The sequence below is a fragment of the Cantharellus anzutake genome, assembly GCF_015039405.1.
Source record: "Cantharellus anzutake strain C23 chromosome Unknown EI90scaffold_472, whole genome shotgun sequence".
In the NCBI taxonomy this organism is placed as follows: domain Eukaryota; kingdom Fungi; phylum Basidiomycota; class Agaricomycetes; order Cantharellales; family Hydnaceae; genus Cantharellus; species Cantharellus anzutake.
The window spans coordinates 19,679-33,134 of NW_024067422.1; the positions used below are offsets into that span (position 1 = coordinate 19,679).

Sequence of the window (13,456 nt, forward strand, 5' to 3'; positions counted from 1 at the left end):
CTTCAGTGGGACATGATAGGAATGAGTCCAGAAATGCTTACTGAAAGCATGGCTAGCAAACTCCTTCATGGGTCTGAGTTTTGTAGAATGTTGGGGTTCTGTGCAATAGACGAAGTTCACTTAGTGAAGGATTGGGAGAAGTTCTGACCAAAGCATAAGGTGCTGTCAGAGGTACGCTCACGTATTGGATCCAATGTCCCATTCTTGGCTATGTCTGGTTCTGTGAATCAGAAAGCTTGGTTGGAGATTCAGTTTATGCTGGGCTTCCATGGGTCAAAATTCAGTGACGTTAAACTCCCTGTGGATCGGGCTGACATTAAGTACTGTGCCTGCATACATTATCACTCTGTCGAGGGGCTCAAGTTCCCAGATTTCACATGGGCAATCCCCCAAAAACTTGAGTCACCATCCGATCTTACACCAACAATATTTGCCATCAACACTGTGGAGAAAACGATGATGTTCAGCGAATGGCTAATACGTGAACTACACAAAGTGGCTGCAGAAGCCATTGACACACCCAATCTGGTCTGGCCATTCCATGCGGAACTCCATAAGGAAGATCGTGGAAAGATATGCACTTGGCTAGTTTCTGGAACAATCCAATATGTTGTTGCTACCATCTGTGCAAATGTAGGACTCAACTTACCTGTCCAGCGGGTTGTGTGTGTAGACTTGCCAAAGTCATTTGAGGAAATGACACAGTGGGCAGGTCATGCAAGTTGGGATGGGAGTGGTGGGACATTTATTGTTTATGGGCCGATGATATGAGGATCACACCAGAAATGTGTGATAAATCCACAAAGGATGATGGGACCTATGTCGATGGATCAGTAAGAAGAAAACCCTTAACACAAACACAAATCACCGCGCGTCAGGAATTCCAAACCAAAATTGCACCGGGCCTCATCACATTCTTCAATCCTCCTTCCAGCGGCTGTCAAAGATCTGTGTTCTGTGGATATTATGGTGATATGTTCATTAAGCCACCCATTTGCTGCGAGTCATGCCAGCCTGAGACTCTCCGCCATGATGAGGACATGGTGAAAAATCACATTGCCAGAATTGCATGCCAGAAAGCGACCACAAAGGCAACTGCATTGCCGCTTCCGAAAGATCGACCCAAAAATTTTCAAGAACTCACAAAGGAACAGAAAGTTGAGGCACTCACACAACTTACTACCTGGCGACAAAATGCTTGGTTCTTGCTTCCCAAACCTCTGTGGCAGAATCTCACCCTGGGACAAATCCTTAGCAATGGAGAGATTAAAAAACTCACAGAACGCCTGCATTCCTTCATAGTGGAACCGAAGCTACTCAACTACTTGGCAGGGTTGAGTACCATCTCGCAGATGACGCCAGCCAGCGAAACTCTCTGTGGGACCTTATCCAGAGGTTGAACAACCAGTATGCAGCATAGAACCAGAAACGTGTGCTGACAAACAAGATCAAGAAGGTGGTGGGAAGCAATGAGGTCATTGAAGGAATGGAGACAGAAGTGAAGGAATGGATGGATGTGAAAATGGGGTGATGGATGGAGGTAGAACTAAAGCGATAGGCAGAGGCAGCAATGACTTGATGGGTGGAAGAATACAGTGGTTGGGGATGTGGTCACTGGGCCACGTGTGATCAAGCTTACTGAATGTGCACAGTATAATCTAGAAGCAAACAAGAGATAGTCAAAAATCTGTTGGGATTTATATTCTACAATTATTTTTGATAGAAGTGCTTATCGAGAAACTTCTGTAATGCCCCCTCTTCAAGCTTGGCAGATCCTCGCTCAATACTGTCCACTGCCAAGAAAGACTGAACTTGGCCAGGCTGGTAGATATGGTGGCGCTGCGTAAGATATGAATGGCCAAGGAAGTTGATGTCCACTGCAATATCTGCTTTTAAGCGCCCTGAAAATATGTTGGTGAGGCCAAAATTTTTGCAAAATCGTTTGGGCAAGTTCCTTAAGTGGGATGATATTCAGCGTGACAGCTTCACGCAAGAAGCTGGAATCGAACTTGGCCAAGTGTCCATTAAAAACCTGCTTGAGCCAGAAGTTGCTGTGCTCTTGAAGCAGGTCTCGTCTGCAACCATCGCCCCTCCCAGATGGGCTAATGACATAATTGTTAAAAACTGCATTCTTCATTTTTTCGGTGAAGTGGAACCAGAGATCAAGGGCTTGATGCAGCAACTCTTGACCATAATTGGTAGCACTGGCTCCAAAAAACCACACTCGAAGCCACTGGGATAAAGGGCGCTGGTGGGCGAGTAATAGACACAGAAGAAGTGGTTTAACACACCTTGATTACCTCAAAGGTTCGTCCGATATCGCTGTCCTTGATACTCGACCTAAATTCCCAGTAAAATAGCATATCGCGATAGAGGAGAATGTTGTTGAAAAGAAGGATGTCACTGCTGGTATCCAAGTCCGGAGAACAGAGAGGTGCGGTGTCCTTGAAGTGGTCAAGATTATCGGAGTTTTCCCCACTAAGCCCACTCTGTCCAACTGGAACAGACACACCATCATTGCTTTCATCGTTGACATCGTTGCTATCATCCGAGTCGTCAGGGCTCACATTCACCACAGTATTCGGCTCTTGTGGGACTGGGTAGAGAGAATCAAGCAAAGGATTGAGGTAATGTCAAAAATATTGCATGGAATTGTGAGTGTTGTGATGAAGCACCATGTATGCAGATTCAGATGATGCAAACGCGGCATAGATGGTGTGAGCCAAGTTATATAGCTCGTCAATAGTACAAGTTTGAAAGAAGCCACCTGGCGATGAATGAAGGTTCAGCTCTTCAATCAAGTGTGGAGGCAATGTAGTTTGGAAATGAAATGGGATGACTCCCTTTGCGAAGGATGACTCTGTGGGAAAAAGACCAATGTCATAATAATTAATGGATAAAGAATAGACTATACCTTGCATAATGGAGTGTCATTGTTGCTAGCACAGTTTCTACAAGCCGTTCAGCTGGTGTCAGGGCACATACCCTGACTTAGCCTGGACCCGGACCCGCGTCCGGACCCGCTCCACTTCCCGCGCACTTCCTGCGCCGCACGCCGCATGATCCGACCCCGGATCCCACCTCATGTGACTTCCGGTATCCCCGGAAGTTTTCGCCATATTGGGGCCACTGTGGGAAAGTGAGAAGTTAACCTTCTTCTCACTTTCTTACCCACAGTAGGCAAGTGTAGCCTACTCTTCATTTATCTATACACTTTCTTACCCACAGTAGTTATGCCCTGAGATGGGCTGTGTTTACAGGCTAGACTGTGGACTGTAGAGAGGGGTCATGGGGACCCGGGGTCCGTCCCCTGACAGTGCATACAAATGCTGAACAGCACTGCGATGACGTTTGAGGCCGGGACATGTTCAAGAAGAATCCGGAGGATGTTGGTAGTCCCAATGGCAGCCAGGTGATTCAAATTGAATATCGCTCTAAATTTTCTTGTATGTGATGTCCTCTCTTCATACTGAGGTCCTCCACCACTCATACTCGATACCATTAAATGCACCATCCTCTACATCTCACTGAATAATGAGAGTGGCAGCAGTGCCACTTTCTAGGGATGTGTGGTTATCCAGTGATGGCCTCCATTCCTGGTGGTACTGATTCAGATTATCATAGACAAGGTGAACTGACACTTTGTTCTCAACCACTTGATGCCCTATTGCCTTAATATTTGCTGATGCACCTGCTACTGCCATGTGAAGCCAGTTATGTGTTGTACTGTGTGCGACCACAAGGCCAATCCATCTCAAAATTGAAACTGTGGTTTGGTTTGTATTCATCGCAAACATCAACATGCCAAGAATTGATTGAATACGGTTGATCCTCTGGTTTCTGAAGCTCAGCATCATACTAAGCCCCACAGTACAACCCTAGACAGACAAATGTACGTGCATCCTAGCATTTTGGAGTTATGGCAATGGAGACTTACAAGATATGGGTCTCGGATGTGATTCGACCCTTTCCCATCCCTCTTCCCATTCATTGTGTGACCCCGGAGCAATGTTGCTCTTTCATCACCGATAGCTATCGCTGTCAATATTGTCCAGATGACGGAGCTTTCTCCATAATTACTTGCTGCATGTCCTCGAGACAAACTCGTTGACACTTTCCCATGAGAAGCCTTGCTTTTCATTGTCAAGACTACGCAGTGATGGGTCCTTCTGTAGTAGCTCGGTCTCCCACTGAACCTGCTCGACAACCTTTTCAACAAAGAACTTCTGGAGTGCTTCATATGAGCTGTCCATACACTCTCTTTGGGACTCCCTGACACCAGCATCCAAATGTTGGCCCTATCTTGCTCAGATCGGAACAAGGTTGCAGGTAACTTGTTGGGATTCCATATGAAGGGATTTGGTGCACCGGCTCCTGCTTTCGTCCGTAACGTGCCATCGGGTGCTCAGTAATTGCACGCACAAAATCCAATGGCTGATTTGACTTTTTCTGGCCATGTAGGAAGCATGCTATTTCAACCTTCATGGATGAGCTCATTTCCTTCTTGAGCAATTCATTCTGGTCACAGAGAATCATCAAAAAGTCGCCAATCGTGAGCTGCTGAGCACATAAGACCTCAAAGATAACTTTGGCCTTTCCAGCTAAGTTTTGCTTTCTATATCGCTCAGCCCGAGTTGATGTATGAATCTTTGAGCTTCTGCAAACTCCACACATGGTGACAGGCAATTCACCATAGTGTGTACATGTGCAGGTCCAGCTTTGGCTAGGGAATGGCGCTGGGAGTGGAGAACACTGAGTTGTGCAGCCGAATTGGGAGGTTTCAGGATTTGTGAAGGGGGTGTTGGGTTGGTAATGAGTTGCTATTCACCTGGCCTGCTTGGATGGTGAGAGAGCTCGACAGTACCCATGAGGAAGCTTTGCACTTGGTAGAAGGGGGCGTCCTCGTTGTGGCAGATTAACTGGCATGGTATTCTCATTTTCCATATTCACGGTTAGCTGGTAAGAGTTTCAGTGTTGAGGACACATTGAAATACGAGAGGAATTCCTTTCCAGTAAATATCTAGCGCAATTTCAGGATCAAAGGGTAAATACAAACAAACAAACAGTCCTCGAATTATGCCAATTCCTTCATGTCATCATCTCGGAAAAATGTTGTAGGACCCTTTTCTACAATTCAGTAGACCAGACATTCAGTAATCCCCCAAGTGAAACCAGCCTCTATTCCAATAGAGGCTGTAACCTGCCTAACACTTCACTCCTCCGACTGGGGCAAAATGTAGTATGGCTGTGCTCCAGCACTGTCCGGCCTCTGTCTTCCCACGGCAAACAAGCTCGCTTCAAGGCTCTAATCATCACACCCTCCCCAAGCCATACAGAAAAAAATCCAAAACAAATGTAGTATTACCCCCACCCAAATTAACCCAGCCCAACCCAGCCCAACCGATTCATCTGCTTCTTGCTCATATGTGCTAAAATTATGTTGGAATTTGTATTGCGCACTCAAAATAATATCCTTTTTCACCTCATCAGCCAATTTCTTGGGGTGAGGATACGTAGTGATCAACACCAGAGTGGATTGGACTATGATTAGTAGTTCCACCATGTTTTTCCCTTGACTGGGCTCAATATGACAAAGTGCTGAGTGCGCGATACAAGATTCAACATAATTTTAGCACATATGAGCAGAAGCAGATGAATCGGTTGGGCTGGGTTGGCTGGGTTAATTTGGGTGGGGTAACTACTACATTTGTTTTGGATTTTTTCTGTGATGGCTTGGGAGGGTGTGATGATTAGAGCCTTGAAGCGAGCTTGTTTGCCGTGGGAAGACAGTGGCCGGACAGTGCCGGAGCACAGCCATACTACATTTTGCCCCAATGTCGCGTCCAAATTTCCGGAGTAGGTGATCGGCTATTTTTAACTCCGTAGCATGTGATCCTTTGTATTGAATACAGGACGCGAGAACATTACATAAAGAGCTATTATTTTGCGCTCCACGGAGCTCCTCCGACTGGGTACGAGTCTGCTCACGGCCGGTTTTCCGGATCCGGGAATGCGAGGTTGGGTGTGTTTCACTCCGATTCCCGGTGATAATTTCACGCTCAGATGAAATGGTTTGATGAGTCCCGAAAAGCGATGATAATTATTAGACTCCTGGGTCTTCTCAACAATGATGATCGATGAAGCAGAAGAGTCTGCCATGAGCAACGCAGGAATATGATAGTTAAGACTTGTGCGCATGTATTGGGAATCAAGCTAGTGATAGTATAATATTGGCTCCTGTACTGCGTCCACACAGCGCCTAGCATGAAAACAGGTGGAGTCTGCATTACCAAGGCTATGCCAAAAACACATGATGGTGGTAGGTAACTCGCACGGACAACAAAATCTTGAACAAAGTTAGGCCTTGGCATAATGGTGACTTTTGCATGAGCTGGTGAGGCTGCAGAATGATCGTGTCGAACCCGAGTGGATGATATCAGATAAATGACAACTACTGGCAGGATCCCAGCTGTTCTTCATTTACGAGGAGCGCCTCAGAATGGCGTCCGAGATTGTCAAGGGATATTACAAGATTCCGGAGCGCTCGAGCCAAATCCAGGGAGTACGATATCGGTTTGATGGCAACAAGCTCGCGCCAGTGCTTCACACTTTCTTCATTCGCAGAAGTGCGTCAGAATGTCGTCCAAGGTGGTGAGTGATGCATCTAGACTCCCAAGCGCTCGACTAAATCCGGGTGTATGATGTTGGATGGCGGCAACCAGCTCGCACCAGAGTTTCACACTTTCTTCAATTACCGTGAGCGCCTCGGAATGGCGTCCAACTTTGTCGAGTGATACATAAGATTCTGGAGCGCTCGAGCCAAATCCGGGGTGTATGATGCTGGATGGTGGCAACGAGCTCGCGCCAGAGTTCACACTTTCTTCAATTACCGTGTGCGCCTCGGAATGGCGTCCAACTTCGTCGAGTGATACTTTAAGATTCCGGAGCGCTTCAGCCAAATCCGGGTGTATGATGCTGGATGGGTGACAACGAGCTCGCGCCAGAGTTTCACACATTCTTCAATTACCGTGAGCGCCTTGGAATGGCGTCCAACTTTGTTAAGTGATACCATGAGATTCCGGAGCGCTCGAGCCAAATCCGGGGTGTATGAATGCTGGATGGGTGGCAACGAGCTCGCGCCAGAGTTTCACACTTTCTTCAATTACAGTGAGCGCCTCAGAATGGCGTCCAACATTGTCGAGTGATACACAAAGATTTCGGAGCGCGACAGCTAAATCTGGGGTGTATGATGCTGATGGGTGGCAACGAGCTCGCGCCAGAGTTTCACACTTTCTCCGATTATGGTGAGCGCCTCAGAATGGCGTCAACTTTGTCGAGTGATACAAAAAATTCCAGAGCGCTCCAGCCAAATCTGGGGTGTATGATGTTGGATGGGTGGCAACTAGCTCACGCCAGAGTTGCACACTTTCTTCGATCGTGAGAGTGCCTCGGAATGGCGTCCAACTTTGTCGAGTGATACTAAGATTCCGGAGCGCTCGAGCCAAATCCGGGGTGTATGATGTTGGATGGGTGGCAACTAGCTCGCGCCAGAGCTTCACACTTTCTTCATTCACAAGGAGTGCCTCAGAATGTTGTCCAAGGTTGGTGAGTGATGCAAAGATTCCCGAGTGCTTGAGCCAGATCCGGGGTGTAGGACTCTGAGTCCATAGACACAAGGCAATGGCACAGTGCAACTGAATCACTTGCCAACTCATATGCCTCCTGCAATCTTAAAAAGAATGCAAGATTTCTCCTTACATTGCGAAACACTTTGACCAAATGTGAATGACTTCTTTGGAGGCCCGATCAACGTTCAACTGAATGGAACATGAGACTGAACACCTCAAATGATCGCTACTGATGATTCGTACCTTGGCCCATTCAGGGAATGATATACTAATATACCCTTCCGTCCTCACACAGACTTCCACCCAGCGCGATATTTGCTCATTGAGAAATGCGTGAATAGGCCCATTGGGCCTCCAGTGGCTCCTGAAATTGGCTGAGATGATGCACGAAATGCCGACATGCATAATGGACATGTTCGGACAGCGCCTCTTGAGGAATGGGTGGCAGCTTGCTTTTTGGATAAGTCCTCAATCAGCCCTAAATCCTTCATAGTGAAAGTTCTTTATTCAAGATTTCGATGCAGCGCAGGGCCACTCTGTTGTTCTCCCTCCTCGCATCCACTCCAAATCGACCAAGTATGGGTGATTGTGGATCGACTCGGTCCATGAGAAAGTCACGAAAGGATTGGTGCAGAATACGAATTGGCTTAGCATCCTTACTCCTGAGACGAGAGGTGAAAGTTGAGCTAATGTATATCGGATGTCCGACTCCAGCAGTGGTGAGAGAATGGCATCCCAGGCCGCAACAGATAGTGGCTTCTGTGCGATTAGAATTGCTCCCATCACGATCGGTAGTCATGCACGAAATCGTCATCCTTCCAGTTACACTTCTCCAAAATACTCGCATACAGCCTATCCATCATTTCCTCAGCGGATGCCTTTGATCGGTTGAGATCTTCATCCAGCAGTTTCTTCAGCATCTTCAGCATCACTACCGCTGACCTTCATGTAATCAAAGACAGTACTGATCCAAATGAACAAGCCGCCCGCGCTCCCGTATGCTTTGGACTAATGTCTTCTTCCCCGATTCCATCTTCCAAACCAGGATGCACATCCTTCAGTTCGTGTAGTTGTGATCGGATGTAGATAGAACAGTCATGCATTAGCATCGTCCGAAAGATCGATGGTGAGGCGATCAATAGGGTAATTAGGTGATAGGAAACGATCAACGAGGTCAAATTGTCTCGAAGTGAGAAAGAATTTGATGTTAGGTGGTAGTTTTGGGACTGCTTTCCGAAGTATATCGGCAAGACGTGGGAATGACTTTGTGTCGCACTCATCTAACGCATCAATGATAATCACCATGGACGGTCAGACGAGGATGTCCTGAGACGGAGAGGTTCAGCCACTAGTTTCTCGAATTGCGTCGCGAATGGGCAGTCGAGAGGGCTGGATCCTCCTGAAGAGCGGATATGAGGGAGGCACGGTATGCAGGTCATGGTTGCCAGAGATCGAGCCATGCCGCTGAACAGATGGTCCGGCCGCGACTGCTCGCCTGCTTTGAAAAAGAAGCTTGCTGATGATATCTTTTCTCTTTTACACTCCTCTGCGATCGAGAGCGCAACAGATGTCTTGCCGCACCGGCCACGGCTTAGCAGTAATACACGATTCTTGCTATCCTCCGTGGTACGACACCACGCATAATACGCTCGATCAGATCAATCCTAGTGTCTGGCAGGCACGGGTGTTGAATCGTGATGGGGACAATGGATATTTAAGTTCATTCAGAACTTGATTGTTTGCTATCGCACCAACCATCAGTCTGTCTCCAGCTACGATAATGAGATCAGGACAGAAACATAACAGGGAATCAAACGAACTACCTGGAACATTGCCAAGGCTTCGCTAAAATCTTTCTTTAAATCATCGAGCCTGCTGGGGTTCTTCATATGGGAGAAGAAGTTGCGGATACCAGACTGTCTTTCCATCTTCCACTCAATCGACGGATTTCAATTTGAATGCGCTCCAGCGCCCTACAGATTACTCATGTTATACAACCGCAGTGGCTTGCATGAGCAGATACTACTTACTCGCCCAGCTTCTTGACGCTTTCAACCCACGACTTGGGTTTTTCATTAGATTCACCATACGAACCAATGGCTGTAACCACATTGACCATGGCGTCCCCGATATATTTTCCAAAACGCTCCAATTCTCCCTTATTTCCCTTGAATTTCTATAAATGCAGATTGTCAAGTTCCGTCCCAGGATCGATATAAATTACTACTACTTTGATTTCAGTGAGGATGAGGAGTGCGGCATTGGTGGCAGCCTGTAGGGGAGGAACACGCCCGATGCGGTATTGACGGCAGTGAGGACTGGAATGGCAACATCGCCTCCAACGGTGAGGAGATTATCGACCCTCTGCTTCAGCGACATATCAATAGTGAAGGATGGGGAGAAAAGGTCGGTCGCGCAGCGGATGGTGACACTCAAGTAGAGGTTGCGCAGTTCACAGCCATGAGATCGCCGCAAGGCGCAATTCATCCCATTGCGCGCTTATGGAAGTCTTGCGGCAGATTCATCCTCTTATGCAGAACCAACTGAGAAACCGATCCACACCCATCTATCTTGGTTCTGCTCTAGGTTCGCTATGGGAGGTTTGATGCAAAGTTCGGGAACATCCTTCGACCTTGCAAGAAGGCCGGTGCCAGGCGCACATAGACTGCTGCATGTTCGCAAAAAATGTATGTGATGCGCCCCGGAAGCAACAAGAAGATGCGGAATGGGAGGATTTGGCATTACCACCGCAGCTGACGTCCTTGCTGTGTCACTGTAACCCGGATGAAGCAGATATGCCTGACACAAGCGGACGAATTTGAATGCTTATCTCCGATCGGGATTCTTGAGTGCGTGGATCTCGAAAAAGTTGGTTGTACATAACACACCTCTAGAGGCCGAACCCACGCTACCGAAAATTTTGTCCATGGGCTCACCACGGAACAATAATGACATTACGGTAAGACGAGCCCTATACAGACAGCAAACCAATCCTACAGCTAGCGATGATGGGCCCTTCGCCCGAACATTGGGTCAGAATGGGAAGGATTGGGTAACAAACCCAGCTGCACATTACCTGATTGCTCCGGATTCCCGGTGATCCAGCTCGGTGAAACCGTCAAAGCCAACGGTATTATGTAACGAGTCCCGGCGTCTTGCTGGTCTCGATCTCCTCATCACGATCGTGTGCCACAAGCCGAAATCTCTCACTTTACAACCATGAACCATTCCCCTAAGAACCCCGACGAACCAAGCCAGCTCATCCCAAAGCACTCCGGCTGTATGACATGTCACGTCAATACCTATCACCCTCGAAGCTTCTTTCATATCATTATTCCCTGCGAACAAAATAATTACTTCCTCCCCGATAGGATCCCGCTACGTACTTCTCATCACTTTCACGGGGATCCCCAATCGCGTTGGCTCGATCCCAATCACCACGTGCGACTCGAAAATACCTCCTGCATATGTTGTGTCCATTACACCGCTCATGATAATGGTAATTTCTTCGATACACAATTGTAGAACATTCAAGTGTTCATACCCCTTGGGAATTGTAAGGAAAAGTCCGTCTATCCACTGCTGTCGTGCGCATGTCCGGTAACATGTAGATGTGGGCCGTGGGTGACACAATTTCTCAGTGGTTCATTGTGCTCGGTTTAGCAGCCATGCTCAGGCGCCAGATCAAATGATAGGCTCTGGGCAGCGATCGTGAATCGGAGACCGAATGGATGCAGGAGTGGCATGTCAGAACTTACGCGACTGAGGGATACGTTCACTCGAATGGCCACTGCTTCTCGTACCAACATCTGTATAATACAGCAATGACCGGTTCAGCGAGTTGAATTCACGAGCATGCAAAAACGTAGATTCCTCCAACGATTACCTTCAGGATCGCCAGAACCCGTAAGAACCAACAGTCTCCCTCTGAGCAGCTCCTCCCTTCTTACTTTCTTCCTTCGAGTCGAGACGTTTCAAGTCCTTTTCCTCATAATTGTATGTACGGAAGATGCATTTTGTGACCCTATGGAATCTTGTCCACCTTTTTATCATCGGTGACCTGAACAGTCATTCTCGGTTCTGGAAAATTGTGATGGTAGTAGATCGAAAACGTAACGGTCCATTGGACTTTGGTTGAACTTGACGAGCTTCGCAGTCCGGAGTGATATGTCGCGACTCTGATAACCACGTCACGTCGAACAAAGACGAGCTAGATGACCTTGCACTGTGTGCGCGTGCATGTGCGTGTTCTGCGGAATCTTGTCGGCACCGGCCATGGCGCTCGCAGTAATACGCGATTCTCACTATCCCCTGTGTTACGACACGAGACCATAAGATGCTCGATCCGATCGGTCGTAATGTTTTCAGACACACCTGAGCTGAGCCGCGATGGACACAATGGATACCTTGAGTCCATTCAAAACAGAAGAATTCACGACTCCACGAATTAACCGATTTGATTGTACCGACCTAATGGTTCGATAACGAGATCAGATAGCAACATGACCGACGAGGATCAAAACACAGTTACCTTGAAGAATGCCGAGGCCGCGCTTCCTCGAATCACCGATCCTGCTGGGGTTCTTCGTGTGGGGAGGGGGTTGTGGGTACTTGATTGTCTTTCCACCTTTCCGCACAATCGATCAATTTCGTACGCTGCTGCGCAACCACAAGTACCTACGTTATACGATGGCAACGGCTCGCAAAAGAGTAGATACTACTTACTCGCTTAGCTTCGTGACACTTTCCATCCGCAGCTTAACCTCTTCATTAGACGCATTGCACAAATCGATGCCTGCAACCACATCGACCATGCGTCCGCGACACATTTTCCAAAACTCTCCCATTCCTCCTTGTTTCCCCTGAACTTCTACATAATGCATATTGTTAACTTGCGCTCCTGGCTCGGTATAAATTATTACTACTTCGATCTCGCTGAGGATCAGGAGTGCGACACCAGTGGAAAATCGTAAAGCTCCGATGCAGCATTGACGGCGGTGAGAACATCACCTCCGCGGCGAGGAGACCAACGACCCTCTGCTTCAACGACATGGCCAATGACAGGCAGATGGAAGGAAAGGTCTGATACGCAACGGGTGATAACACTCGTAGATGCTGCACAGTTCACAGCGAGCGCGATTCATCCCTTTGGAAGTCTTGCGGTAGATTCCATCCTCTCACGCAGAATCAAGTAAAATAGTTACCCTAGGATTTCCCTATGTGAGATTTCGTGTGAAGTTGGCAATACTTCGATCTTGCAGGAAACTGCGTACCAGCACTAGATACATGTGGAATGTCGCGTGTTTTGCAAAGCGAGTGGTGATGCACACTGGCAGTAACAAGACAGGATGGCGAATAGGGAGGATTTGGCACTGCCACTAACGGCGAACGACCTCGTGGTGTCACTGGACCCCGACGAAGCAGATAAGTGAAAAATGGCGCTCTAACACTGGCTGACAGGTTTGAACGCTTAATTCTTAAGTGTTGGGCCTCGAGTGAATCGGCTGTAAATATACATCTTTTTGAATTGGATCAGGACACACCTCGAAGGACAATGTGGAGATAGATCAACTGCGGTTAAAATCAATTTTAAGCACGCATCGCGCCTAAGTTGGGTTCGTAGTTACCGCAGAAGGACAGCATCGGATGAGGGAAAACAACAAGAATCTAAAGAACGGTTCCTCGCCACAGATGAAAGCGGGACCCGTGTCTTTTGCTGCGCAAGCCGCTTTGTAGGTAATAGAGGCAGAAGCGTGGGGGTGGGCTTGGATGGGATTTGCGGAATTAAGGTAATGGTCCTGTGGTGATGACATCATAGATATGTCTCT

At 47.7% G+C, this 13,456-nt stretch overlaps 5 protein-coding genes across 5 annotated transcripts; 2 read left to right on the plus strand and 3 right to left on the minus strand.

Annotated features, from left to right (window-relative positions):
* Positions 1 to 1,710: 1,710 nt before the first annotated feature.
* EI90DRAFT_3142304 (uncharacterized protein) lies at positions 1,711 to 3,490 on the minus strand (the record flags this gene model as incomplete). Its single annotated transcript, XM_039064988.1, has 4 exons — positions 1,711 to 1,954; positions 2,010 to 2,233; positions 2,292 to 2,596; positions 3,325 to 3,490. 4 exons carry the CDS (start codon positions 3,488 to 3,490, stop codon positions 1,711 to 1,713), a joined length of 939 nt encoding a protein of 312 aa, XP_038907330.1.
* A 34-nt stretch (positions 3,491 to 3,524) lies between these two features.
* On the minus strand, positions 3,525 to 4,674 carry EI90DRAFT_3026412 (uncharacterized protein; the record flags this gene model as incomplete). Its single annotated transcript, XM_039057945.1, has 4 exons — positions 3,525 to 3,878; positions 3,938 to 4,038; positions 4,115 to 4,298; positions 4,423 to 4,674. 4 exons carry the CDS (start codon positions 4,672 to 4,674, stop codon positions 3,525 to 3,527), a joined length of 891 nt encoding a protein of 296 aa, XP_038907331.1.
* Positions 4,675 to 6,082: 1,408 nt separating this feature from the next.
* On the minus strand, positions 6,083 to 9,756 carry EI90DRAFT_3111340 (uncharacterized protein). The gene is made up of 18 exons (XM_039062649.1): positions 9,659 to 9,756; positions 9,459 to 9,548; positions 9,311 to 9,390; positions 8,938 to 9,276; positions 8,792 to 8,908; positions 8,571 to 8,629; positions 8,432 to 8,548; positions 8,338 to 8,387; positions 8,164 to 8,290; positions 8,028 to 8,076; positions 7,872 to 8,002; positions 7,777 to 7,817; positions 7,675 to 7,753; positions 7,330 to 7,631; positions 7,070 to 7,293; positions 7,028 to 7,036; positions 6,671 to 6,994; positions 6,083 to 6,612 (listed from the first exon to the last, which is right to left on the minus strand). Exons 1-18 carry the CDS (start codon positions 9,745 to 9,747, stop codon positions 6,452 to 6,454), a joined length of 2,388 nt encoding a protein of 795 aa, XP_038907332.1. The 5' UTR covers positions 9,748 to 9,756; the 3' UTR covers positions 6,083 to 6,451.
* A 1,502-nt stretch (positions 9,757 to 11,258) lies between these two features.
* EI90DRAFT_3111361 (uncharacterized protein) lies at positions 11,259 to 12,166 on the plus strand (the record flags this gene model as incomplete). Its single annotated transcript, XM_039062650.1, has 3 exons — positions 11,259 to 11,746; positions 11,792 to 11,855; positions 12,003 to 12,166. Coding segments are annotated over exons 1-2 (173 nt in total), but the record flags the coding sequence as incomplete, so codon positions are not given.
* EI90DRAFT_3111364 (uncharacterized protein) lies at positions 11,542 to 12,467 on the plus strand (the record flags this gene model as incomplete). The annotated part of the gene is made up of 4 exons (XM_039062651.1): positions 11,542 to 11,915; positions 11,957 to 12,039; positions 12,127 to 12,231; positions 12,354 to 12,467. Coding segments are annotated over exons 1-3 (236 nt in total), but the record flags the coding sequence as incomplete, so codon positions are not given.
* Between the last annotated feature and the right edge of the window lie 989 nt (positions 12,468 to 13,456).